Raw genomic sequence first — 26,622 nt, forward strand, 5'->3', positions numbered from 1 at the left:
CAGCAGCCATTGGCATGCCAGTTGATATAATGGGTACCTAATAGCTGTGCTATTATGTTAGGGGCATCATCCTCAGGCCCCCTGGCCTCCATTCCAGCAGGCAATCATTCCGAGGAATGAGGCACAAAGCATGCTAATGGCAGGTTTGAGGATTCGACGTGCCAATTAGAACCGGTTACAGCATGAAATGGTAAAATAAATGAGTGACAGCGTTTGCATCCACCGTGCTGTTGTTCCTATAATCTTCTGTAAGAAGGGAAGAGACAATAGGAGGTGGGATTGGGTCAGTCCTTTTTTGGATGCTGCAAAACTTAGTATCCATGGTGACATTTAAACAAGTGTACATTTTCAAATAGGTGTGGAAAGGATAGCCGATACTCAAACATTGCTAAATGCATCATGGTATTAACTTGGCGATACCATGAGACCACATTATATTACCATGGCATTTCTCAGATGTAGATTTATTTGTTTAGGTTTTTATCCATCCATCCATCTTCCTCCGCTTTATCCGGGGCCGGGTCGCGGAGGTTTTTATTTATTTTTTTACTAATTTATTAATTAAAAAGGTCAGACCAATATAGAAACAGAAGCTGTACACCAAGAAACTGAAAATACATACAGTATAGACACCTAATAAAATACAAGAGCCAAAGGTCACAGTTGTCATGCCCCCGGGGCAAGCGGAGCAATAACACATGCGGCCAATTGATGACCCCAGGGATAAAAGGAGCTCCGAATCCAAGCCACGACGCGGATTCTTGCAATCGCCCTAGTGGTCTTGTAGTTTCAGCGTTCTCCTCGTGCTCTTTGCATCCTGCCTGGTTACCTCGCTCTTGGTTCTTGACCCTGGCCTGTTTTCAGCAACTATCGAGTTTGCCTTGCCTGCATGGTGACTTTAGCGCCCCGAAGACTTTCGCCTGTCCCTCACCCAAGAGTTTTGCCTTGTCCCACGAACCCAGTCACAAAATAAAACCCGCACTTGAGTCCAGCACTCACCTGTCTCCAGTCCGTCTGTCCTGGCAATGACAACAGTGTTCAGTTTGGGTAATCATGCGGCACCAAATTCCAGAACATCAACCACATATTTTTGGAATTATTTCCAGTTTACACCAAACCATAGCCTTCTCAAACATATATTTACATCTTTATGTCTCCATAGTAAGAGGGTGCGGTGGCGCGGTGGCGCGGTGGGTTGGACCACGGTCCTGCTTTCTGGTGGGTCTAGGGTTCTAGTCCCGCTTGGGGTGCCTTGCGACGGACTGGCGTCCCGTCCTGGGTGTGTCCCCTCCCCCTCCGGCCTTACACCCTGTGTTACCGGGTAGGCTTTGGTTCCCCGCGACCCTGTGTGTGGCAAGTGGTTCTGAAAATGTGTGTGTGTCTCCATAGTTTTCTTTTTAGTTTTAAATACTTAACATTCCTCGGGAAAAAAAAACGCTTCCGAAGAAGTGGTTCTAGAATTGTTTAGTTTTCCCTAAGTGAGCCTATAATTTTTCTTAGTATTTTCTCTTCGGAAATTTACTTGTAAAATGTTTCTTTAATATACTGAATAATATTTGACTTATTAAATGATAATAAAGCAAATTTAAAACCAAGGGCCTGGAGTGAACTCCTGTATGCTACTAACAAAGTTTTAAAATTGTATAAGTTAAAATAAACCTTATTTTGTGAGCAAACACTGACATTAAATAAATTCTGATCTCAGCACCAACATTAGGCCAACTTACAGCGACAGACTTCAGATTGTGTAGGAGGACACCGCCATAGACTTGCAAAGTACACACAGACAGATCCCCCACCCGAGAACAAAGTGCCACCGTCGATAGAGCTGACATGGGACAATAAGTATGATGGCTTTTGATTTCCTGTCTCCAATGATTTCCCCAAGAGGTGCTTTCCAAACCTGAGAGAATCCACAGTGTGCCCGTCCAATTAAAAAGTGCATTTTAAAGGAGTCTAAACAAGATGTACTCATTTGTCATTGATAATGAAGAGAATCCCAAGCCAGCAAAGTGTATCTCAAACACCTATTCGCTGTGATTTATTTAAAAAGCACGACACCTTCTTAAAATCCGATGCGAATCATCAAATGATAATAGATACTCCTGGGTTCACATCATTAAACTAGGTGTAATGCAGACTGGCCGGGGTAGGGACTGCGTCCCATTTTGTTTTTAAGAATTCCGAGTGTTTGAGACGTAGCTCAAAAAAATATTTAGCATCATCTTCCTGGTTTACAAGTTACGTGTGAGCACACAAGGAACAGTATTTTAGATTGTATGTTATATGCTATATGTCATATATCATCTGTAACTGTATATGTAACATTTATTAACATTATATGTTAAACATGTTAATTATATATAATATATTCGATACTATATCATATTTAATATTTCTTATTTATCACTTGCTGCCTAATATATCCCACCCCTTGACAGGTGCCATTGTAACGAGAAAATCAATGTTATTCACTTTACCTGTCAGTGGTTTTAATGTTGTGGCTGATCATTGTATGTGATATGGCAGTTTACATATTATGTTGTCTTTTATTCTTCCATCTCAAAAACTGGTACCTTTTGTATTAATTCATTAATCAACAATATAATGATGACACAGAATAAAAGCATTAACAAAATACTTCAACATCAACTAAAGCGCATTTCCGAAATATCTTACTGAAATTAATAAGCACAATGTTGGATTTTTGACCTCTGATCTTAAACCGCATGCACTAATGAGGAAAGAAGTGTAGCGTTCATCGCTGAGCAGTGCATCAGCGTGGGTGGTGCGGAGTCAGTCCTTGTCGCACAGTGAAGAAGAGGTCAGGAATCGTAATTAACAAAACATCTCATCATTATTACACTACAGCCTGCAGCACTGAGGGTGTGTAAAAGGGGTTTTGCATCTAGTATCATAAAGGTTGTCAGCTTCAGAAAGGGAGATATCATCAAGTCCTCAGGGGGACACAAGAGCGAGAATGAAATTTGCAAAATATTTCATTGCATTATGAATTTAAAAGCTGTTTAGTGGGTCCTGAAAATGGCAGATATGACCAACGCTGCTTAAACTATCAATCAAGAACGATAAAAAGGGAAGAGTCCTCGTATAAGTGAAGGACCTGCACTGAAGATTGTTGGCTTTCTTTTTAAAAAAAAAAAAAAAGGCTATGAAAAAGGGGAAACTTGTAAGTCCATTTGGACAAAAAGATCTGGTATGCAAAAAAATAATGACAGTGTTAGAGGGACTTCAAGTCTTACTTTACATGTACTTTATAGTACTGTACAGTACTTATAGTATCTCTAAGAACTATATAGTACTATATAGTACTATAGTATACTATATAGTATAGTAAATACTATAGTACTTTATAGTACTATAGGTACTTTATGGTCCTTATAGATACTTTAAAGGGTCTTACGATGTATTTTCGTTGATATTACAGTCCAATGTTAAATTAAGTGGTTCAACCACAAGAAAGTTGCATTTCAAGCTTTGGTCCTCCATGATTTGATGGGTCTTCCACGATAAAAGTAAAATTAGGAGACTGTCCCTTCTGTCAGAAAAGCGTTCCAGACTCACAACAGGAAAGTAAAAGTTTAATTACCGGAGCTGACTGCCTGCTGTTAAAACTGCATGATTAAACAGAATCACTCTTTGTGATATGTTCAAGTATGGCTCATCTGCACAAGGCTTTCATGGAAAGATCAGTGGTGTGTGTGTATATATAGTCTAAACAAGGCACCAAAACAGCCCCGGTGGTTGACAGAAAACTGCCTTGTTGAGCCCTAGTACTGGCAATTATGAGGATCACCTACTGGCACAGAGATATGACAATGCGTTGAAGAACACCAGCACGCCATGGGCAGCAAGCACATAAAAATCCCTCATTGTCAACGTAATTGATATTAATTTGATGGACTTACTCAGCAATCCTATTGCACACACATTAAATGCAATTTCATTGCTGCATAGGAATAGTTTTCATGAGTTTTAATCATTCCTGTTTTGGAGAGAAACTCTGGAGTACCTGGAGGCACCTGCTCTGACAGCCTGGCAGGTGTAGTACAATGACCTTTGAAATTTTCCCAGCTGTAGAGCAGACAGCCAGGCTCAACCAAATATTTTGCATGTCACAGTACATGCAATTTCTTGGATCCTTCATGCAGCGATAACTTTTTGAAGCATACTTTACCCCGAAAGCCCTTGCCGAGGAAAAAAGGACATTGTGCTATATGATAACGGGCCACAGAGCACTCTTAACAACAGCACTGCAGCTTCCGAAAAGTAGAGGGTGGACAGCTCTTAATCACTGAATGCTGTTGACAATGACAGGGCTGGCCTCAACTTACCCAGATCGAGATGTATGCTGGGCACAAAGGAGTTGAGGAAGAAGATGAAAATGACCACCCCCAGGACAGTTATACATTTCACCAACAGGGTCTTGTCTGTTATTCTGTGCTGTAAGAGGGGAAATAATAGGTAAGATACAACAAAAGCTGCTCTTTGTGATTTCCCGGAAGTGCCGGCGACAAATTTCACGCCCTTTCTACAGATGAGTACTTTCAGTATCGTAGTCGAATTAACTGCTGTACTCTGTTCAGGTTGGACCCTTCCTGGCACCTGAACTAGCAACATTCACATTTTAAATCTGTACAGTTTTGAAAAGTAAATAAAATACATAATGGCCCTCAATAAAACAACTTCTGTGTCCCGCTGTGTCCACCATCCTTGCTTTTATGGAATGGCGGTTACAAAGGAAACCATTAGAAATCAAAAGTAAATAACTAAATGATCTCTTCAGCAACTAATGGGGTGATTGCATTGCTGCCTCACAGCTGGCCTGATTCAGTTTTCATTCCTTGTGACATAGTCCCCTGTACTTTACCCCTAACACATTATATACTCCTTCACCTTCTTCTGCAGCTGCTGAATGTTGGTCTCCCAGTTCTTGTCCTCTTGGGAAATTTGCCTGAAAGAAACAAGGAAGCACATTATCCAAGGCTTCAAACACAAAGTTAAAAAACGACAGCCAAGACATAATAGTACTAATAATAGCATAATAATAATAGTAGATCATTACCAACATTTGCACCTCAAGCTCAGTCCTAAACTTATAACAAATACATAACATATATATAACTCATAATGATAACTCTAGGTGGTTCGAGCTGCTGCCTTTGTATCTAAAGGTCGCAGGTTTGATCCCCACCTCCGGCTGTAGTACCCTTGAGCAAGGTACTTACCCTAAATTGCTCCAGTTAAAGCACGAAGCTGTATAAATGGGTAAATTGTAACCTTAACATTGTAAGTTGCTTTGGAAAAAAGCATCGGCTAAATGACTAAATGTAAATAACAGCAAGTCACTGGTAAATCATCCATTTATGCTTGCACATTACTGTCAGTCTGCCATGCATTTGCCAGCACTTAGACAGAAGGTTAATTTCCACAACTCCTCAGTTTCCCAAGTATTCCAGCACTCCCAAAAAATACAGTGTTTTAACTGGTCTCATTCCACAGGCTGCTGATGAGATGTGACGCACACTCTAAAATCAACATACCGTGTGTTATGGCACAAGCTCATCCTCACGGAACAAGCCAAAGCACAGCACTAGCGTCAGTTAAAAAGTGACACGGGAAGCTCGGCGTGTACAGAAGACCGTTAAACTTTAATTCGATTTCAGCCGGCGTCGGTAGTCTTTAACGAAATCCAACCATACATTATTGATCCTGTGAAAGTTTAATCTGACACGACCAAACATGTGCGAATCATTTTGGATATATCGGTGAAAAACTCACAACGTTGCAATCAAAAGGTAGTCATGACCAAAAAGTCCTTTTGAGAGAGCTGAACAGAAGACTTGATGTCAAATAACGAATTTTGCGAATTGCTTCTGTAGGTGTATACATCCATATCCACCGGCAAAGAGCAAAGGTGTTAACTGTGCCTTAAATTTGCTTTGGATAAGAGTGTCAGCTAGTTAATTAACTTGATATTAAAGGTTAGTGAAAGTTAGGCAACCTTTAGAAGAGCCCAAATCCAGTCTCCTGCTGTAGGAGCCCTGATCAAAGTGTTTACCTTCAGCTGCATCAGTAAATATTACCCAGCTGCATAAATGGATAAAAATTGTAAGTAGTTCAACGTTGTACATTGCTTTAGAGTGAAACGTCTGCTAAATAACAATGAAGTTGCTTTGAGTAAAAGCGTCAGCTACGTTGGAAAGCCTAGTGAAAGCCAAGCCACCTCTGGAAGGTTTTTAGCTTCTTGCGTAGGAGGCTCTCCAGGTTCAACACCTTCTGCATCAGAAGGCACTTGACAGCGGTCTCCTCGCGGCTAGCTGGGTTGATGCGCTGCGCCGTCTGCCTCCACACCAAGATTTCGTGCTTGAGCTCTGCAAGGGAGTCACGGAGAGAGAGCCGGCCATGAGAAAGCGCCTCAAGAAACATACCCGCAGAAGGAAAACGGAAACAAGGCACATGTGTCTTTCTCCATTCCCTCTTCCTCCACCTCGATATCGTGGCTGTGTATTAAACAGTACTTCAGAGGAATGCTTCCTTCCTTCTTTCTGCAGAGCAGCTAAAGGAAGGGAGTAAGGTTCAAAAAGCATTGGCATTAACCTCCATTTGCATCTGCTCCTACAATTTATTACTCTGCATTTACCCTACTATTTATTTTCTTTTGTATTTTGCAGTACTGTGTATTCTGTATTTCTGAGTGTAGGACAAAACCCCCTTCGGACAAAAAATTAACAAAATTTTTCTTCTTCTGATTATATGTAGTTTATGAACACTTCTCTGGATTGTAAAATACTACATTTATTATATACTGAGACTGCAATAAGGAAGGCATCATAAGTATTGTATTGTAGCATACATTAATACTTGCATTATAAATTTACAGCCCACTGTTTGACAACATAAAATTATTGGTACAATCATAAAAAAAGCATAATTAAAAAACATCACATTGCATCTTTGAAAAATAAAGAAATATTAAACACATCATTGAGTGTTAAGGTTTATTTCATTTACTACTATCTATTTACTACTTTCGTGTACACTTCAACAGAGAGGGTTTTGTCCTACTCTGTGTTTCAAAAGAGAATGTTTTGTCCGAGGGGTTTCTGTCTGGACCCCAGTATTTCTATGTTGCACTGGTAGAAGGTGAACTGAATCAAGGAAAGACGTTTGGCTGCTAATAGTTTTAAAACAAACGGTTCACCATGGTTGCATCAACAATAATAGGCAAAAGCAAAAGAGCAGCAGGACCTCAGCTTTGAGTAACAGGACAGGTGGCATCATGGTTTATATCATGGCTGCCTAGTTCCCCCCCCAGCAAAGGTTCTTATTCTAGTAGCTGGAAGAAGGTTTACATGCAGGAAGGCTGAGGGTGAAGGCCGCAGTGATACAGATGTGTTTGCGTGGGTGTCAATTTGCACCGAGGCGCTACTGCCTGTAGCCCGTTGTCAAGAGGTTGCTATGTAATTAAGGTGGTTCCCTTAACAGGATGTAACTGGGATCAGGGAGGAAATACAAGCTATTCTGCAAACAGGCGTCACGACAAGCTTCCTGGACAATGTCATTGCAGGATCGAAGGTGAGCAATTTACAGACCCTGGTCTCCCCAAGGTGTGCATTATAGATTTTTGGGTTTAATCTGAATCATGTGCTCACTACTGAGCTGGGTGCATACTAAGCCAACGCCAGTCTAAGAAGCCGACCGGCCCTCCCCATCCACCCACAGCCAAGCCCGAACCACAGGCTATTAATCCCATGCAGCACTGAACAGGCTGGTGCACTTGTCACTTTGTATGTTCTTGCAGTCAGACTGGACCTCACCCCCTGGCACAGCTTCCTGCCTCAAACACGCTTCGGACATGCTCCACACAGCAGGCATCTCGGCTGTTTGAAGAGGCCGCGGCACTATCTCCAAGGCACACTGCAGCTTGCCCTACTGCTAAGAGAGATATGAGTCTGGGATGTTTTTCCCCCATGAATGGCTCACCAATCAGCTCTTTCATCAAAGGAAGGGATACAAGGTGGGCAGGGCATTAAACCTCCCCCGAGCACGCAAGGGCATCGCCAAACGACACCGCCTCATATACATTCATTATCAAAACAGCCAGCTCTTGGTGTGAGATTATCGGTCTCTGGGACACCTCAGCCACAGCTGACCAACTTCAGGATTCTACACTGTCTGATGATTGTAAGACAGGTAAGTACTGATGACTTAATGGCAGACTAAATAAAAGGTTATTTTGGGCTATGGGGTAGACCACTGATTGACATCACGAGAAATGACCAGTGTGGACCTTCCCGTGTAGCAGGACTTAATATAATTTAACATCCCGTTCTACAGGGTAACAGAATGCAGCAAAAGCCACACTCACACTAGCACTTGTACAATGTTAGGAGGTGCTCCAGTCATAACCCAGAGATATACAGTGATGTTCAGACCTAATGAAGGCTCTCAAATCCCAGTTCCCCACACACAGACACGGAAACTGCTTGTCCTAAGTGGGGTTACAGCGGACTGGAGCCTACCCCAGCAACACAAGGTATAGGGCTGGAGGGGGAGGGGACACACCCAAGATGGGACACCAGTCCATAACAGGGCACCCCAAGCGGGACATGAACCTCAGACCCCCTAGAGAGCAGCACCCGGTGAAGTCCATTACGTCACCGTACCTCCTCCCATAGTTCCAGTACTTGTTTAAAAAGTAGTATGTACAACATACGATGTATTTGTCATAGTAAAGGTTGCCCCATAGGGACAGCTGGTAGTGTAGTGGTTAGAGCAACTGCCTTTGGATTTAAAGGTTACAGGCTCACTCCCTCCAACGGGCTGTAGTACCCTTCAGCAAGGTTACATATCCTAAAATTGCTCCAGCAGAATTAGGCAGCTGTATAAATGGGTGAATAATTGTAACCTTAACATTGTAAGTCATTTTAGGAAAAAAAAGCATGAACTAAATGAATAAATATAAAGGGGGTGAATTCTTATGCACCCAGTTATTTTGAGTTTCATATTTATAAATAATTCAAAATCGATTTGTAGAAATGTGTTTTCCCTTTGACATTAAAGAGTGGGCTGCTGTTGATCAGTGTAAAGAAGTCTAATAAAATCCTCTGTGATTCAAGGTGGTAAAACAATAAAACATGAGAAAGCCTCGGTGGGGGGGGGGATTTTTAAAGGTGCTGTAGACAGCAGGTACAAAACTGACACAAGACCTTTCCTCTCAGGTGGTCCTATTTCAAGCAAGTGATGGTTTCTGCAAAGAGCTGCTTAATGCCTGAAAACGGATGCTGTCTTGTGCTTTGGAACAGCAATGCTACTGTTTTCCAAGTCTCCAAAAAGTTTATACTGGCCTTTATCCAAACTTATCTGGCACAGTGTTTACTGGGTCAGTGTCTATTTCAAGGGGACATGAAGGATGCCAGTTACAGTCCCTTTGAGATGGGTTGAGAAGTTAATTAGGTTTTTGTGAGGTCACCCCATGAATTTACCATACAATCTGCTCCTCCTCAAATAAACAGTTGGAACAGTTTTCATAAGTCACAAGCAAGGCTGATACTTTTAATAAGTAATGTTATGAGCTTCTTTGACGTTTTGTTGACTGTTAAAGTCAGTCAGAAGCTAAATTATATCATTAGAGTAAAGTGTTCAAAATTTTAAATGTTCTTTCACAAATCTAGGTCAGTGTTGTGAAAAGATTATTTTTCTCCCTTCAGATTATACGGGAGCGAAATATGTGAATTATGCTAATGCATCTACAAGACTTGATCATCCACTACACCCCAACCAGACTGCTACGCTCTTCCGTATCTAACCGTCTAATGGTCCCATGCACAAAAGGTAAAGCACGAAGGTTCTCGGTTCTGGCTCCTTTGTGGTGGAATGACCTCCCCCTCTCATTCAGAACTGCTGAATCTCTGTCTACATTTTAAAAGGACCTTAAAACTCACCTCCTCCAGACTCAGTTTGCCCATCATCTCATAAGTTCATGTAAGGTGTAAATGTTCAGGCACCATAACTTTAAGATAATGTTCTGGATAAACCTTTACACAGCTACTCCTGTAGTAAATGTTTATATGTATCTCAAAAAAAAAAATTATTACTAGGAAGGTGATCAGGAATCATGGATATTCTGATAAAGTTTCATGCAGCTACTCATGTGATGAACATTGGTTCATGGTGGAAAGAAATAAACTAACTGCATTTAAGAATCACACGTCTGCATCTATGTGTCTCTTTCTCCTAATATAGTGAACACATTGTATTTAATATGAGATGTACGTCTGCTAAATGAATACATGTAAATGTAAATGTCATGCATTCAATACTGTGAAAGACATTTAAACAAAAAAGGGATTTCTTTTCACAATCTGCCTGTGTAGATATGAGCATAGAAATCACTGAGGTTTAACCTCTGAGCTGGATAGGAAATTATCTCTAGGTTCAATACCACTGATATACATCGGTGTGGAGGTGGACAGATATTTCTAAGCAGAGTTCCTCGCAAGAGAGATGGGTTCAGGTTACAACTCACCAACAATCTCTATGGGTTCCTTGTTGTAGAGCTTCTTGTTCCAGTAAAGCAATCGCAGGAAAGGAAATGAAGTGAGAAGAACAAGGCAGATCCCCAGGAGCATGAACCCAGTGAAGGCAGCAAAGTCAATGCCCTGGAACACAAAACATATCTGGTCGGTCATCTTTCGCACTCACTGGGGCAACTGTGATTCCGCTTGTACGCCAGCTCTAGAAACCTGAAGGGTGTTAAAGTACCAGGAAAGGTCCTAAGGAATAAAGCAAACATGCAAGCGGAGACAGCTAGTAGTATAGTGGTTAGTGCTACTACTCTTAGGCCCAAAGGTTGCAGGTTTGATTACCACCTCCAGCTGTAATACCCTTGAGCAAGGTACTTACCCTAGAAATTGCTCCAGTAAAACTACCCAGCTTTATAAATGGATACATATTTAAGTACCTTAACATTATAAGTCATTTTGGAGAAAGATGTCAGATTAATTTAAGTAGACAGAATTATAATCCACTTTGAATAAAAGCATCAGCTGTTAAACTCATCACTTGTATCCAATTAAAAGCATGATGTTTGCTACACTTAAATCCACTAAAAATAATGAGTAAATAGTAAGTACTAATGAGCACTGAACACTTGCGCAAAGACCTTCTCATGGAAATTGCCCTTTTCCAGTGACTTCAGGAATCAACAACAGTTGCAAAACAACTGCTTCCCCATTTCCAGAATGCATCTTCTTGGGTTTCGTTCAGTAATACCGTAGAGCAATGCTGTCATAACCCAACAAATGTGAGTGCAAGGCCCTGTTTCCTGACTGGGCAGGGACACCATGGTCAGGACAAGGGCAACATGCAGACTCCTCACACAAGAGAGAGGAAAAGCAACACAAGAAAAACCTAAGAGCGTATTTAACTTTGTGATGTCATCACAAATGAATGGACACATTCATAAAGAATAGATTTCCTTCCTCTCAAATATAATCCAAATAATGAGTCTCTTAAAGGCTTATCTCAGAATAGGGTTTGTAAATTGCACAGTATGGTAATATGGGATTTTGTATCCTTTTAATGCACAGATTTATTTCTATTTCTGTTTCTGGGAAATGGCACGAAGAAAGCCGAAAATTCAATAAATGGAGAGTAGGATGATGGTAATAGCCTCCTTGTTATAATTCAGCTCCACGCGGCTCCAGCTTGGCAGCGACTCGGCTCTGGCTTCCTGAGGAAACCCGAGCTCCTGAAAGCGTCGCTGTCTGAAAGGCAGCTGAAAAGCACAGGGAAAAAAAAAAAAATCCCTTCTCCACCAGCAAAAACAAAATGGTTTGCAGCCTGCCATGTTCAACAAATGGCAACTTCGAGTAGCAAGCTTTCCTTCTAGGGGTGCAGACAAAGGGAAGGAGATTGTACCAGGAGATGACAGAGCGATTCCCTGGCCAGGATATTGCTGATGTTTTGTGACAAGGAAGCATGGGGAAGGAGGGAAGAGGGATAAATGGTGTACAGTGACCTCTGCAGGACTTCTGAAGTTGGAGAAAGGGAGAGAGCGAGAGACAGAGACACACAGGATGTTGGTGGGGTGGGGGGCTAATGCTAAGCAACCTCTCGCAGCCAAGAAACACTCAGTGTTTATTAAGACTGCAGTTACACATACAAAACTACCCTACAGGGTGACGAAGTGATTGCTCGAATCCAAGATATTTTTATTTCACAGGCTCCGTTCGGGTTCCGTTCAGCGTTGGCTGCACAATCACGCTCCTAAATAATGGCTGCTAAGCGTTTCTAATAATACAGAAATAATTCAAACAAACCCTTATTGCATCGTCCCTCAATTTCGCACTCACGCGCTCGTGTTCCGGACATGTGCGCTTACTGGGACCAGAGCGACCGCCACCCTCCTGACTCGGTCGTGATCACAGCCTTTGCGAGAGCAGGCCGACTGCAGCTCCCAAAGCTCGACCGCTCTATCACCCTTTTCATCTGTTTCTCACACCACTCCATCATTTCATTTCCGGAACCCACCCAGAACAACAGAGGGACACTGTCTACTTCTGGACCGACGTCAATGGATGGTACTTAAGGTACTTAAAGAGATCCAGCCTGACCTGAGACTCAACTCATGTCTTCAGAGACAACAGCCCGGTCACGCTTTCAGAAGGACTCACAGTAGGTCCGGTGAGACACACATCTGAGCTGACAGCTGAAGGAATCAAATAAATACTCATTACGACTCCAGAGGGTAACATGACAGGTACAACAAATCTACAATACACAGGTTCAATGGACCCCGGTGCATCATTTGAACCAAGACCAAGCACACAAGTGGTTGAAGCGTGTTGGCAAAGGTTTGGAAAAACAGCGGGGAAAGTAGCAATGCTGTCTCACAGCACCTGTGTGGTGCGAGAGGAGAGGGGTTCGATCCCTGCTCAGTCTGTGTGGAGTTTGCATGTTCTCCCCCATCTGTGTGGGTTTCCTCTGGGTGCTCTGGTTTCCTCCCACAGTCCAAAGGCATGCTGTTCAGGTTCACCCATAGTGTGTGTGTGTTCCACTGATTTATGGATGAGTGACCCAGTGTAAGTAGTGTATCTAGCAGTGTAAGTCACCTTGGTCAGTAAGATTGGTAACATTGCACAGAGTTTATTTGAAGTCGCTTTGGACGAAAGCATCTGTTAAATAAATATATGTAAATATATTATGGGTGAGAAACAGGACCTTGGTAGCTGATTACAGTAAAAACCTCCCACACACTCTGCTGTGCCGATAGAATTATAGTAATGAGCAGAGACAATGTGACAAACTGTCGCCTCTATATTTGACACATCTCTGTCAAGAAATGGGCGATCGCTTCCTTCCAAGGCAGCAACTTAATGTGTATCTTTTGTTTGTCTTGATCTAAAAACATCAGGCTCATTATGCAGCCCATATTGCCACAGTCGCTTTCATTAAGCCATAGAATGCAGTATGTTCCATTCAATTATCCATTCATTAAGGCTGCATTTGCTGCATGGATTGAATAGATGATCAGAGCTTAGCGGACAACTAAACCAGGCTGTTTTTCTTAACTCCAGCAATCAGTAGCCGGCAACACATTTTCAGTCTCATAGCCCTGATTATGAAAAAAAAAAAAAAAAAACACTTTCATTATTGTTTGTTTAAAATGAAGCAACGGCAGCGACTGAAGGTACAGAAAAGGATAGAGGCTTTCAGAATGACGTCATGTGAACACCTATTCTCTCAGGAAGGGTGAGTGTTGTATATTTATCAGCCTTCAATGGAAGAACTTTAGCCATGAAACCAGTGCAATGAAAATCACCGAAAGGGCAACATCAAAAGGGAGTTACTGTTGCATCGCTGAGAAAGAATCATTTCAGTAAATATTTTACATTAAGTCATTTACCTGACCCTTTTCTCCAGAGCAACTTACAATATTCACCCATTTCTACAGCTGGGTATTTTTACTGGAGCAATTTAGGGTAAGCACCCGTTGCTCAAGGGTAGTGCAGCCAGAGGTGGGGATCAAACCTGCAACCTTTGGATCCAAAAGCAACGACTTTGAACACTACACTACCAACTGCGCATATAGCGCGATCAGCTATATATGTAAAGCAGGGGTCCCCAACCCGGGCCTGTTAGGAACCGGGCCGCACAGCGGGAGGTGAGCGGCGGGCGAGCGAGCGAAGCTTCATCTGTATTTACAGCCGCTCCCCATCGCTCGCATTACCGCCCGAGCTCCGCCTCCCGTCAGATCAGCGGCGGCATTAGACTCTCATAGGAGCGAACCCTACTGTGAACTGCGCATGCGAGGGATCTAGGCTGCGCGCTGCTTATGAGAATCTAGTGCCTGATGATCTGACGTGGAGCTGAGGCGGTGATGCTAGCGCTGGGGAGCGGCTGGAAATACAGATTAACATTAGCAGAGAGGTTTGACTGCGCAGAGACCATAATAAATCAATTGCTTGCAAACTCATATCAAAACCCTATCAGTGAGTGGCAAGTGACAGTTAAGCTGCATGTGGCGGCAGGCTTTAAGACAGAATCCGACACTTATTTTAGTCCGCGCGTGGCCCGCCCATTATTTCATTTACCATTTCCGTCCGCGCCTCTTTCCCGCACTCCGCACTTGTCTCAGTCACAGCTTTGGTAAGCCCACAAGCTAACCCTAGCCAAAATGAGTAAAAAACAAACGTCGCTGGAGAGCTTCTTTGAAAAGGGGGAAAGACCCAATGATGAGACAGCAGAAGACAAAAAGAAAGCTGCATTTAAAAGAAAATACCAAGAGTCCTACTTAAATTACAGGTTCATTGCAACAGGTGATTCACATTCTGGGACCGTCTAGTTGCAGGAAAACAAGCTCAGGGCTCCCACTGATTCTGCATTATGGTGAGTTGTATAATTATTTCATTATATATTACAATGTAATAATAATAGAAATAAAGTGCGCAATAAATGCAATGCGCTTGAATCATCCCGAAACCATCCCCCTCCCGGTCCGTGGAAAAATTGTCTTGCACGAAACCGGTCCCTGGTGCCAAAAAGGTTGGGGACCGCTGATGTAAAGAATCATGTTTACTATTGCCATATATGTTTACACACTGTGTGGACCTTGCTTATCTGTCACGTTTGCCAGGGTGAGCAGATGCCAATACAAGGAGAATCCGAAGTCGTAGTCCCGGAAACAAAGCCGATGGTCAGGGAACGAAGCGAACAAGGAGACGGGGGATTGGGATCGGGGAGGATAGGAACAGGCATGGGAACAAGGACGAGGAGGAAAACAGGGATGCAGGCCAGATCACAGCAGAATGCAAGCGAGGGTGAGCTGATGGCTCAAAGAGATTCCGCGATCTGGTCGGTCCGGCGTCGTCCTTTTACGCTCCGTTTCCCTGGTCATCCACAGGTGCGCGGAGTCGCGACGAGGTCGTGGGCATGACAGTATCAAAAACGAGTCCAGGTGGTCCCCGACTTACGATGGGGTTATGTGTCGCAAAACCCATCAAAAGTCGAAAATATCGTAAATCGAAAATGCATTTAATACACCTAGCCTACTGAACATCATAGCCTAGCATACGTGCGATGACCATGATGGGCGTGCCGCCTTCACGCTGGGCAATTATCTTGAGTTTCTCCTCAACAGTAATTGCCTTCCTCTTCTTCTTCCCACCAGTAGCAGCAGACAAAGAAGGGCATTTTTGTGACATGATGGATGCACAAAACACAACGTAGATACAGGGGGGTATCTGTACAGCGACCGCGTGGCAGATTGGGACATGCGGATCGCTGCCGCCGCCCAGCATCGCGAGAGAGTATCACACCGCATATCGCTTGCCCAGGATAAAATCAAAATTCACAATTCGAAGTACGGTTTCTACCGAATGTCTATCGCCAGCTCACCATCGTAAAGTCGAAAAATCACAAGTCAAACCATCGTAAGTTGAGGAGCATCTGTGTAATAAATGGTGACCGTAGGTTTTGCGAGCGTGTCCAGAGGGGTTTGGAGTTCTGTCACACTGGACGTTCTCCATCGTACGCTGTCGTCTGTGTTTCCGCTCACCATGGAGCCAAGGGGGGCGGGGGGGGAGGTGAAGGCACGGGGAAAACTGTCACTCTATTGCACCGCTTCCTCAGCAATTGCATCACTAATTCACAATCTTGTGGGCATCAAAAACAGGTCATCGGTTTTGATCAGCGAGCCTGCGTCCCGGTCCCCCATCTGTGTTTACTGTGCGGAATCGGTTGATCTCTCGACAGCGAGTGATCATCCGCACGAACAAACATCACCGACGTGCGCTACGGGTCAGCCTCTCGCTCATCGCGCGCCACCCGGCTGACATTAATGGGCGTCGAAGGCCAGATTCTCTCATTATCAAACAGTCAAATGCATCGCACGCAGCGTAATGAGGAGCATGTGGGGGAAAAAAATTAAAAGTTTGTGTAATATATACTAGTAGCTCCATGTACAGTTGGCGCTTTGTAACTGCTCTTATTACTCAGCTGGTGCTTTTATCCAAAGCAACTTATTATATCATTTTCCAGGAGAAACTCAGATACCTTAAATGAGGGTATAATAGCAGGCCCTCTCTCAGCTTGAAGAGACAACTGTCGGAGTAAAAGTCCTTAACCACGGGATAGTTCCTGCTGCTCTACGTTGTAACGTACAGAATTTATCCCCGGTGCAGAGCGAATCATTTGCAGATAGAGAGTAATACACCGGTAAATGTTTACAGAGCATCAGCATTTCCATTTCTCCCCAAAACAAAATATTTACTCATTTAGGCCACACTTTTCTCCAACGTAGGCGAAAACAGCGCACTCATTTATACAGCTGGATCATTTCTACTGGAGCAATTTAGGGTGAGTGCCTCGTTCAAGCGCACTACAGCAGGAGGTGGGATTCAAACGAGGGTCTTCGGGTCCAAAGGTGGCGGCACCGCACAACACCCACCTCCGCGCCACTCCATAGCAGCGTTCCTTTATTCATAAGGAAGGATACACACTGTTTCAGCACACAGTGTAAATGCAGTGCTTTACAGAGGATGAACAATTAAATATGCTTCTAGGATATCTGGTAAAATATTTAAAAACTGCCATAAAGTGAGCTCCAAAAAGTCTTCTGTTTAAGAACTTGGGATCATAAAGCTATACTTGCAAGGGAATGCTGGAATATTATAAATCTGCTGTAATTGTCCGCAATCTGCTCCATCTCATGTGAACCCGCTCACCCATTATATACGTGGGTGATGGTCAGGAGGATGAGGCACAGGCACAAGCTCCCCCTGCTCCAGAGGTGGAGCCATAGAGGCCACAGAGGCAGGGAAATAGGGGCTAGGTGGGGTAATTAGGGTGTCTGAAAGCAGGCTATCGATAGCATTAGGGCGGCACGGTGGCACAGTGAGTAGCGCTGCTGTCTCATGGCACCTGGGTGGTGCGAGAGAACATGGGTTTGATCCCCACTCAGTCTGTGTGGAGTCTGCCTCTTCTCCATGTAGCTGTGTGGATTTTTGCCAGGTGCTCTGGTTTCCTTCCAAAGACATGCTGTTTAGGTTCTACCATACTGTATGTGAGTGACAGAGAGTGTGTTTCACTGATGTATGGATGAGTGACCCAGTGTAAGTAGTGTATCTAGCAGTGTAAGTCACCACGGTGAATAAGCTGTGTGGGCTGATAACACTACGTAGAGCTCACTGGAAGTCGCTTTGGAGAAAAGCGTCTGCTACATAAGTAAATGTACAAGAAAAAGCCAGTGGAACCTTTTTGGATGCTGTTATCCGCAGAATGAATGAATGAATGAAACGTGTCGTCTTGCAGATTTCTTTGTACAATGGAAGCTGAACCTTAACTCGCACATTCACAGAGTCAGTCACTGAAAGACACGCTAACATGTGGACTCGCAGCTACCGGCCTCTTCCATCGCTGCCCCCCTAAGAGTCTTTCTTCAACAGGAATCTTTCTTAGGGATCCCCTCACACAAGGAGTGCAACAGTTACAGCAGCCTTGGGAAGTGTGTGTGGTCTGTCCAGCGTCAAAACGACTGTCCTCAAAGACACCGACGCCGGCTCTTCTTTGCTCCAAACCGGATATTAAATCCGCATCTAACACCACACGGCCTATCCGACCCCAACTGGCAACGCTACCAATCAAATGAGATTAAGCGACAGCGGCCATCGACGGCATCAACGGAGGGTGGCATTTGCGTCAGCGGTGGCTGGAGTCGCAAAATCGAAGCAGCAAATGAATCGATATTTCATCAGATCGCAGCTGTATACAGCGCACCACTCGACAACAGCCCGACCTGAAGGAAATGTCAACAGTGTTTTAAAAACGAAGGTATTCCATCAATGGACAGCACATCATTTGCATGATGACGACATGTAGAGTGAGGACTTGCATCACGTTCTTCAGCTGTTTTATGTCCAAAACTGTAGGTTATAAGGTTTTCATGGGTGCTGTCTTTGTAATAAGTGTTTGTGGAGCGGCGCTACCCATGTCACGCTCTCACGTTTTGTTCTGCCTTAATGACTGTTTTTTTAAAAAAAAAAAAAAAAAACTGATTTATTGCGGGAACTGAAATATCGTTCCTCGAAGTAAAGTGTCAAAATAGTTCCGTGAGACATACTGTATGTCACATCTCGATGCTGACAACACTGTCATTGGCTTTTCATGTCTGTGTCACAGCACCTCTTTTTACAGGATGCTGTTCGCTGAGGGAAAAACAGCTCCGCTCTTCCGGGTGCTCGCTTTCGTTAGCAGAGGTGTGTGTCGTTTTACATTTACATTTATTTATTTAGCAGACACTTTTCTACAAAGCGACTTCCAATGAACTCTATGTAGTGTTGTCAGCCCGCACACCTTATTCACTGTGGTGACTTACACTGCTAGTTACACTACTTACACTGGGTCACTCATCCATGCATCAGTGGAACACATACACTACGGGTGAACCTGAACAGCATGTCTTTGGACTGTGGGAAGAAACCAGAGCACCCAGAGGAAACCCACACAGACACAGGAAGAACATGCAAACTCCACACAGACTGAGCGGGGATCAAACCTATGTCCAAGTGCTGTGAGACAGCAGTGCTACTCACTATACCACCATGCTGCCCGTGCCGTTTTGCTAACATCTGTCTTATTTAAACAAAGCAGATCTCTCATGCTCCAGTGCGACCCAGGACCTGCACCCTCAAACCTACCTAAAGCACCAGGTGGCTTCTAGGACGTTAAATTGAAAAAGTAAGAAATCGACCAGAATACCATTGCGGATGCTCAATAAGAATGAAGAAACGCTTCTGCTGTCAGAGATGTTGACAGATGCTGCACCACAAAGCAGCGCTAATCCCACACGTGACACAGTTACTATAGACTGAAGGAGCTCTGTGCTTTCATTGTGTCTTTACTAGCTGACAATGTCGGAAGTGCACAGACACTGTGGGCAGGATAATGGTTCTGTGAATAAATGAACTTGTATTGGAAAGTGGAGCCCGGCATTTTCGCTCCCTTCCACTTTGTATAATGGCACATTAGCTCTTTTCTGAGCGTGCATGGGGAACAGGGGAATTGTACGGCACAGGATCTGTTGGTCAGAAAGGCAGGCTATAGCATTTGACAAGGAAAGGTGACAGACGTGGCTGGGTTCTGTAAAAGTCTTGAATAAAGCTGTAATGTCAGCTTGGGATCAAAGGAGCAGCACTAAGATGGTTTGAGTCCTACCTATCTGACAGATCCTATCAAGTGGTCTGGCGGAACTCCTGTTCTCCTCCTCTGCCTCTCTCAACCGGTGTCCCGCAGGGCTCAGTACCAGGTCCTCTTCTGTTCTCGACCTACACCTCTTCCCTCGGCCATCAGACATTTCCGCACGCATTGCTGCCTGCCTGTTGGACATCTCTGCATGGATGTCTGATCACCACCTACAACTCAACCAGAGATTCTTCACCTCCCAGCTGGCCTGTCTTCCTGTCACGATTTATCGATCAAACTGGACAACTCATTCATTTTGCCTACCTCCTCTGCTACGAGTCTGGGAGTGACGATTGACTCAAGTCTGTCTTTCTCTCAGCACATCAAAGCCACAACTTGGACCTGGAGATACATCCTGCACAACATCTGCAGGATCTACCCCTATCTAACAACCAACTCTGCGCAAACTTGTCCAGGCCATGGTGACATCCCGTCTGGACTACTGCAACTCTCCCGTGTGGCCTTCCTGCTACTGCCATCAAACCTCTACAGCTGATACAGAACGCTGCTGCACAAGTTGTGTTTGATTTGCCAAAGTGTTCCCACGTATCTCCTCTGTTCATTTCTCTGCATTGGCTTCCTATAGCTGCCCAAATCAAATTCAAGACCCTGGTTATTGTCTAGAAATGCATCAACAGAACTGCTCCCAGCTATTTACAAGACTTGATCAACCGCAGCACCCCATCCAGACCCCTTCGCTCGTCTACTTCTGCTCACTTGGTGGTCCCGTGCAAAAAAAGTAAAGCACAGAGGTTCTCAGTTCTGGCTCCGTTGTGGTGGAACGACCTCCCCCTCTCTACATTCATGAAGGGTCTGAAAACTCACCTTTTCCGGACTCACTTCGCCCAAGATCTCTCCAGCTCATGTATAGTGTAAATGTTTATGCACCGTAACTTTATGATCATCCCCAGATAAGCCTTTACACAGCCGCTACTCCTGTATTGTATGTAAATGTTTGTGTACCCATTAAAAAAAATTTGAAAATTGAAAAAATTTGTAGGAAGGTGATCAGGATTAGTCTATCCTGATTTTTGTGTACCTACTCGTGCAATGAACATCGGTGCATAAAACGGAAAGAAACAAACTATGTTTACTTAAGAATCACATGTCTGCAGCTATGTCTCTCTTCCTCCTAATGTAATATACAAATTGTATTTCTCTGAAATGTACATTGCTTTGGTGAAAAGCGTCTGCTAAATGAATAAATGTAAATGCAATGTATAATAGTAAGGTGATAGAAAAAACTTGCCTTTGCAAAATAATGTCTGAAATTCATGATTACTATTTATAAGCAAATTGGGTGAAGCTTTGGAGCTAAATTTGAATTGGCATACTTTTCCTATTTATGAAGCAATAAATGCTAAAATACTTCTCAAAAAAGAACCTCACCCTAATAGAAAAAAATGTGTTAGTCTAAAGTTCAAAAGTACCCACTGTATATTTTAAACATAAGGGTTGTTGACAGAAAAGATGCATAATAATAATAATAATAATAATAATAATAATATGATCTCTTGTTCTAAATAGGCCCACTTCAGCACATGTGCATTCATGGACAATTTGTCTTCAGGAAGATTGAGTGCAAAGGTCTGAAAATGCAGTACCTTCTTGCGCAGGTCCTGGTTTGAGACTATTATGACATTTGGTGGGTCCCCGACAGCTGTGGCTGCTCCTCCAATGTTGGTGAAGATTACTTCTGCTATTAGGACATGTCTGGGGTCCAGATTAAGTACCTCACACAACCTGCAGGACAAATGTAGCACAAATTAAAAAAAAGAAGAAGAAAATCCTTTAAGGCTTGATTAGAGTCGCAGAAAAAAAAAAATACTCTGATTTGCAGAACTCGACTGTATAAAGAATTCTGGAAGGTTCTGCAGAATAACTGGAGACAGCTGTGGCATGTCATACAGCCCACAGGGATGGGAATGCACCGTTTCAAAGGTCTCCGCACAGCTGAGCACCATATAGAGAGGCTACGTTGTTCTGGAGCATATTCCCTGTTGCTCCAAGGCTAAAGAAAGGAGCATTCGTACCCTAATTGCCCATTCTTTGCTGAGCTGATCATTCTGCACAGACCCCTCATTCGTATTTCTCCCTGCCTCCTCCGAGGCTTGTAAAGATGCCCGTTTCCTGTCGCACCAAATTGCACAGTAGCCGGAGCAATTGCTCATCTGAAAAAACAAGAGCCTCACAGGTTAATCTTGCATTGATAGAGGGGGAATTATACTGGGCTCATTGAGGGGTTCAAGGGAGCACTCTGTTGGGATATTGGCTATTTATAATATGAAAGGGGCACTTCTTCCAATCAAACAACACACACTGATAATACACAATAAGATGGGGAATTACAAGTGTTAGTGGGTGAGGAGAGGTGTGAACTATGGATGGGAGAAAATGGGAGTAGTGCTGCTGTCTCACAGCACCTGGGTGGTGCGAGAGGATGTGGGTTCGATCCCCGCTCACTCTCTGTGGAGTTTGCATTTTCTCCCTGTGTCTGCGTGGGTTTCCTCCGGGTGCTCTGGTTTCCTCCCACAGTCCAAAGACATGCTGTTCAGGTTCCACATAGTGTGTGAGTGACAGAGAGAAAGTGTGTTCCACTGATGTATAGATGAGTGACCCAGTGTAAGTAGTGTATCTAAGAATGTAAGTCACCTTGGTGAATAAGGGGTGTGGGGTGATAACACTACATAGGGTTCATTGGAAGTCACTTTGGAGAAGTGTCTGCTAAATAAATGTAAACGTAAAATGGGCAAAATGCACATCTACTCCCTTCTCCTGCTCACTGCAGAATTAATGAAATCTAAAAAAAGCCCAACATTTCAAATACAATGCTTTCCAAACAGGAAATCTGTGTTATTTTTGTACTTCCTCCACATGGAACACGATGGCACAAATGAAGAGCAGGGTGACAAATACAAGGGGCAAATGGGTGAGAAAGAGTGTAGCTCCACGATGGTCCCAGTAAAGCTCAAAGTGAACAAGAAAGTCGCAGCAGCTTTCTAACGTTACAGAAGCAGCCCTCGAACCCTCCAGTCTTTTTGAGAAGAAGGGATTTTCTAAACACAGCTCCTAATTAAATTCGGAGAGTAGCTGGCACTGTGAGCACAGTTTTTCAGTCAGAAGAGCCGTATTCCGTAAAGGGGAGGTAGAAGGCTGGGAGGTTTCTGTACCGGGGTCCCAAAGAAGAAACAAGACGGCACAACATGTTCTGGAGCCCGGAGCCACCGGAGACAACCAGTCGCCTCTTGTCGATACAAGGACAGACACCCTCGCTAAAGCACACATCAAAGTCCAATCCCCAAAAGATTACTTGGTGTGCACTTGTTTTAAGGCTTAAAGATCATCCTTTTTTCCCCTTGCAATTCCAATACAGCCTTTTTAATCTAATCCACCTTTATAGATAAAAGGAATGTATGTAAAAAAGTTCTTAAAAATACCAGATGAAGATTATGACAGCAAAAAAATGAGTGATACAGATGTCCAGATGACATCCTGTTACGTCCGGTTATGACCTGTATCTCACACTGACTGTTTTCAATCTGCTCATGTGTCATATGAGGACTATATGATAATGTGGGAGAACAGAGCAATAAACGCACCTAGACAGGAATATTACACTGGTCAACAAAATCTTTACTTTTTTCTGCCCCACAAACTAAAATATGTGTACTTTATGGTACTTTTAACACTGAATTCAGATCTGTTTCCAGAATTTTTCTATCAGGCAGGGTTTAAAAGTTACAAAACAATTAAGTTCTGAAAAAATGTATATTACTTTTTCATAAATAAGGCTGTTATTAGACCTAAAATATGTACAAACTTACTTGTAAAACGTACGGGCGTATGCTTTTCGGCTGTATTTGGCCTCGGGAACATCCCCCTTCAGTGTCCAGCAATAGTCTGCCAACATATTGGGACTCCACTTGCCTTGGTATCGTTTTTCCATATCCAAAATGTCTCGGTGAAATCTTTCTTGTCTCTTCTGTCTTTCACTGACTCGCCTATCTAGGCTTGTGCTTCAAAATAAGCTATGGTACTTCACAAACAATAAAAGTATCTGTTTTTGCAAACGTTTTGTTTCAAATGCCCCATACAGCACCGGTACTAATATACTATACAGTATGATATGTAAATATACACACAGGCTGAAACCGCTTGTCCTGAGCAGGATCGCGGTGAACCGGAGCCTAACCCGGCAGCATAGGGCGCAAGGCCGGAGGGAGTGGGGACGCACCCAGGACAGGACGCCAGTCCGTCACAAGGTGTCACGCCCTCCACCTCGGCAACGAGGAACACCCGCAGCTGATCAGGGTCCAGGCGCATGAAAGGACAGCCCGGAGCTCAGAACGTTGCGGAACCACATTCAGCCTTACTGCTCACCAGCGCTTCTTGCATCCGTTTACCTTTCAGATCTTCCCCGTCCTAGCTCCCGTTCCTCAACCCTCTTCCTCCTGACTCTCCTCGTCTTCCTCATTTCCTTCAACCCATCGCCCGATCTTCAAATCACGGTTTTCGGATTCCCCTCGTAACGATGTCTGCTTCTCGGTGACCCTTGCTAGTTTCCTGACCACGAGCTTCGGATCCTCCCATCACCTTGTGCACCTCTGCGCTGCACTTGGGTATGTTGACCCACTTTCCCAACAGAAACATGACACAAGGCAACCCAAGCAGGACTTGAACCCCAGAGCAGCCAGAGAGCAGAACATGGACAAACCAGCTGCGCCACCACACCCTCCTTATATAAATATACTGGTACATAAAAATAATGGTTGATAGAGAAATTCTGAAAGCATATTTGAATTCAGGGGGGTGCGGTGGCACAGTGGGTTGGACCGGGTCCTGCTCTCCAGTGGGTCTGGGGTTGGAGTCCCGCTTGGGGTGCCTTGCGACGGACTGGTGTCCCGTCCTGGGTGTGTCCCCTCCCCCTCCAGCCTTGTGCCCTGTGTTGCCGGGTAGGCTCCGGATCCCCGTGACCCTGTATGGGACTAGCGGTTCAGAAAGTGTGTGTGTATTTGAATTCAGCATGCAAAAATACAAGAAAACAGGCATTTTTTTCATGGGACAAAAAAACCTGTTCACCAGTGTAATTTACCAACAAATGTTAAGTGACAGTTCTCCTCATGGCTGCAATCTACTCCATGGCTGACTGCGATTGTCTACGTTATTACGTAATAGTAGTATAAGTACAGCAGTATGACTAACACGTACGCCCATAACTGTCTGAGGAACAGCCCGTCCTCCTTATGGTTTTCAGCCAACATATGTTGAAGAGACTGAAATAGTGGCCCAGGCAATGACTATACCTTATGGTGACAGGAGTGAAGAGCATCATGGTGGTGACATTGTCGAGGAACGCCGATAAAATGGCAGCGATCAGGCAGAGGATGGTGATCATTGGCCACACTCTCCCCCTGGACAGCTGGTACGCCTGGGTGGAAAGTGAAAAGACTGAGCACCGGCTTGAGTTTATTTCCTAAACCATGACTTAGCAACTCTGCCATGGACTGTCCCAAGCCCGGCTGGGAAAGGGAGGGGGGGGGGGGTGTGGGGCTAGTTACCCTACACTGTAAAAAACCTTTCCAGCTGAGAAACGTCAACAAGGAAACTTCAAGACATACGCCTGGAGAGCTCTTGTGGGCAGCCTATGCCCCAGGAGGGGTGGAAGGCGTTGATGATGACTTAGCAAAGCGGGAAATTTAAGACTGAACACTGGACAAAGGTTTGGTAGTAAAATGGGGGAGAAAAAGATATGCATTGTCTTGCATATACAGGCAAATATTCTGCAGGGTTTCTAACATCGATCACTGAAGCGATCGGCAAAATGAAAGCTTGGATAACTACGAGCACATCCGAACTAAACACATGAACCAGTGACTATGTGATGAAGAAAAAAACACAAAGAAAGCTAATTGTAAGTGGTCTTCTCTCAATGTGTATGCTGTTTTAAAAGGAACCTGTGAGCATCAAATCCTCTACCGGTTTGCTGCCTGGTGTTTGCATGGATGAAGTTTCAGTGAAAATCACTGCGAAGCACAGGGGCAGTACCTGAAAGTTGTTCCTGCTATGACTATTAAGAAAAATGACTTCTTTTCAATGGATTATTAAAATATGTAAAAATAATGTAAACAGACACCACAAACCTTTCCCTTGGCGAAGGCTTATGGGTGGCTGCAGAGCTACTCGAGAAGTCTCAAATAAGAGGATATTTGCATATTCAGTAGCATGAAGTGTGGTTTGGGAGGCTTTTTTGCTGGTAAGGTGCTTCTTACATTTTTGAAAAGTCCATAAATCAAACGTAAAGTGCAAATTTCCCATGGAAATCTTGTAAGTTGTGGATTCGCAAAGGCAGGTTGAAAAAAAAAAAATCTGCAGATTTATTTCCATTAAGAAAAAGATAAAATGCTCTCATTTAGTGACAAACCAACTAACCATGTTATGCAGCTCACAATGATTTACCCATTTATACAGTTGGATATCTTTTACTGGAGCAATTCAGGGTAAAGTACCCTGATCAAGAGAATTACAGCATATAGAATATTTCAAACCATGTTCCTACAAGTGCAAGGCGGTAGCCCTGGCTACCACACCCCCTGCTGCCCCACTCTGAGTAAAGAAGAAAATACTAGGCTCTTTCTCCCATTGCTTCCATTATCGCCTTTCTCATCGCTGCGATAAGGAGTCCTGGATACAGCCCTGCTTATAGGATGCGAGTCAATGCGATTGCATCCTAGAGTCGCTGACACGTGCTCATAAATCCTCACCAATTGGAGCATCAGATGGGGGGGCAAAGATACGTCGGGAGGGTGTCTGTCTGCATTATCGCTTTGCCGTGATTCAAATGACACCCATCTACAGAGG

General features: G+C 43.9%; 1 protein-coding gene across 1 annotated transcript in view; it reads right to left on the reverse strand.

Annotated features, from left to right (window-relative positions):
* The window catches only part of oca2 (oculocutaneous albinism II), a 94,746-nt gene that overhangs the window by 31,153 nt on the left and 36,971 nt on the right, over positions 1-26,622 (reverse strand). The window contains exons 13-18 of the mRNA XM_018749891.2: positions 25,068-25,192; positions 21,369-21,507; positions 10,550-10,682; positions 6,245-6,392; positions 4,915-4,972; positions 4,353-4,461 (exon numbers count right to left, since the gene is read on the reverse strand). Coding sequence (XP_018605407.1) covers positions 4,353-4,461; positions 4,915-4,972; positions 6,245-6,392; positions 10,550-10,682; positions 21,369-21,507; positions 25,068-25,192 — 712 coding nt within the window. The remainder of the gene's footprint in view (positions 1-4,352; positions 4,462-4,914; positions 4,973-6,244; positions 6,393-10,549; positions 10,683-21,368; positions 21,508-25,067; positions 25,193-26,622) is intronic.

Source organism: Scleropages formosus, chromosome 1, assembly GCF_900964775.1.
Source record: "Scleropages formosus chromosome 1, fSclFor1.1, whole genome shotgun sequence".
Taxonomy (NCBI): Eukaryota; Metazoa; Chordata; class Actinopteri; order Osteoglossiformes; family Osteoglossidae; genus Scleropages; species Scleropages formosus.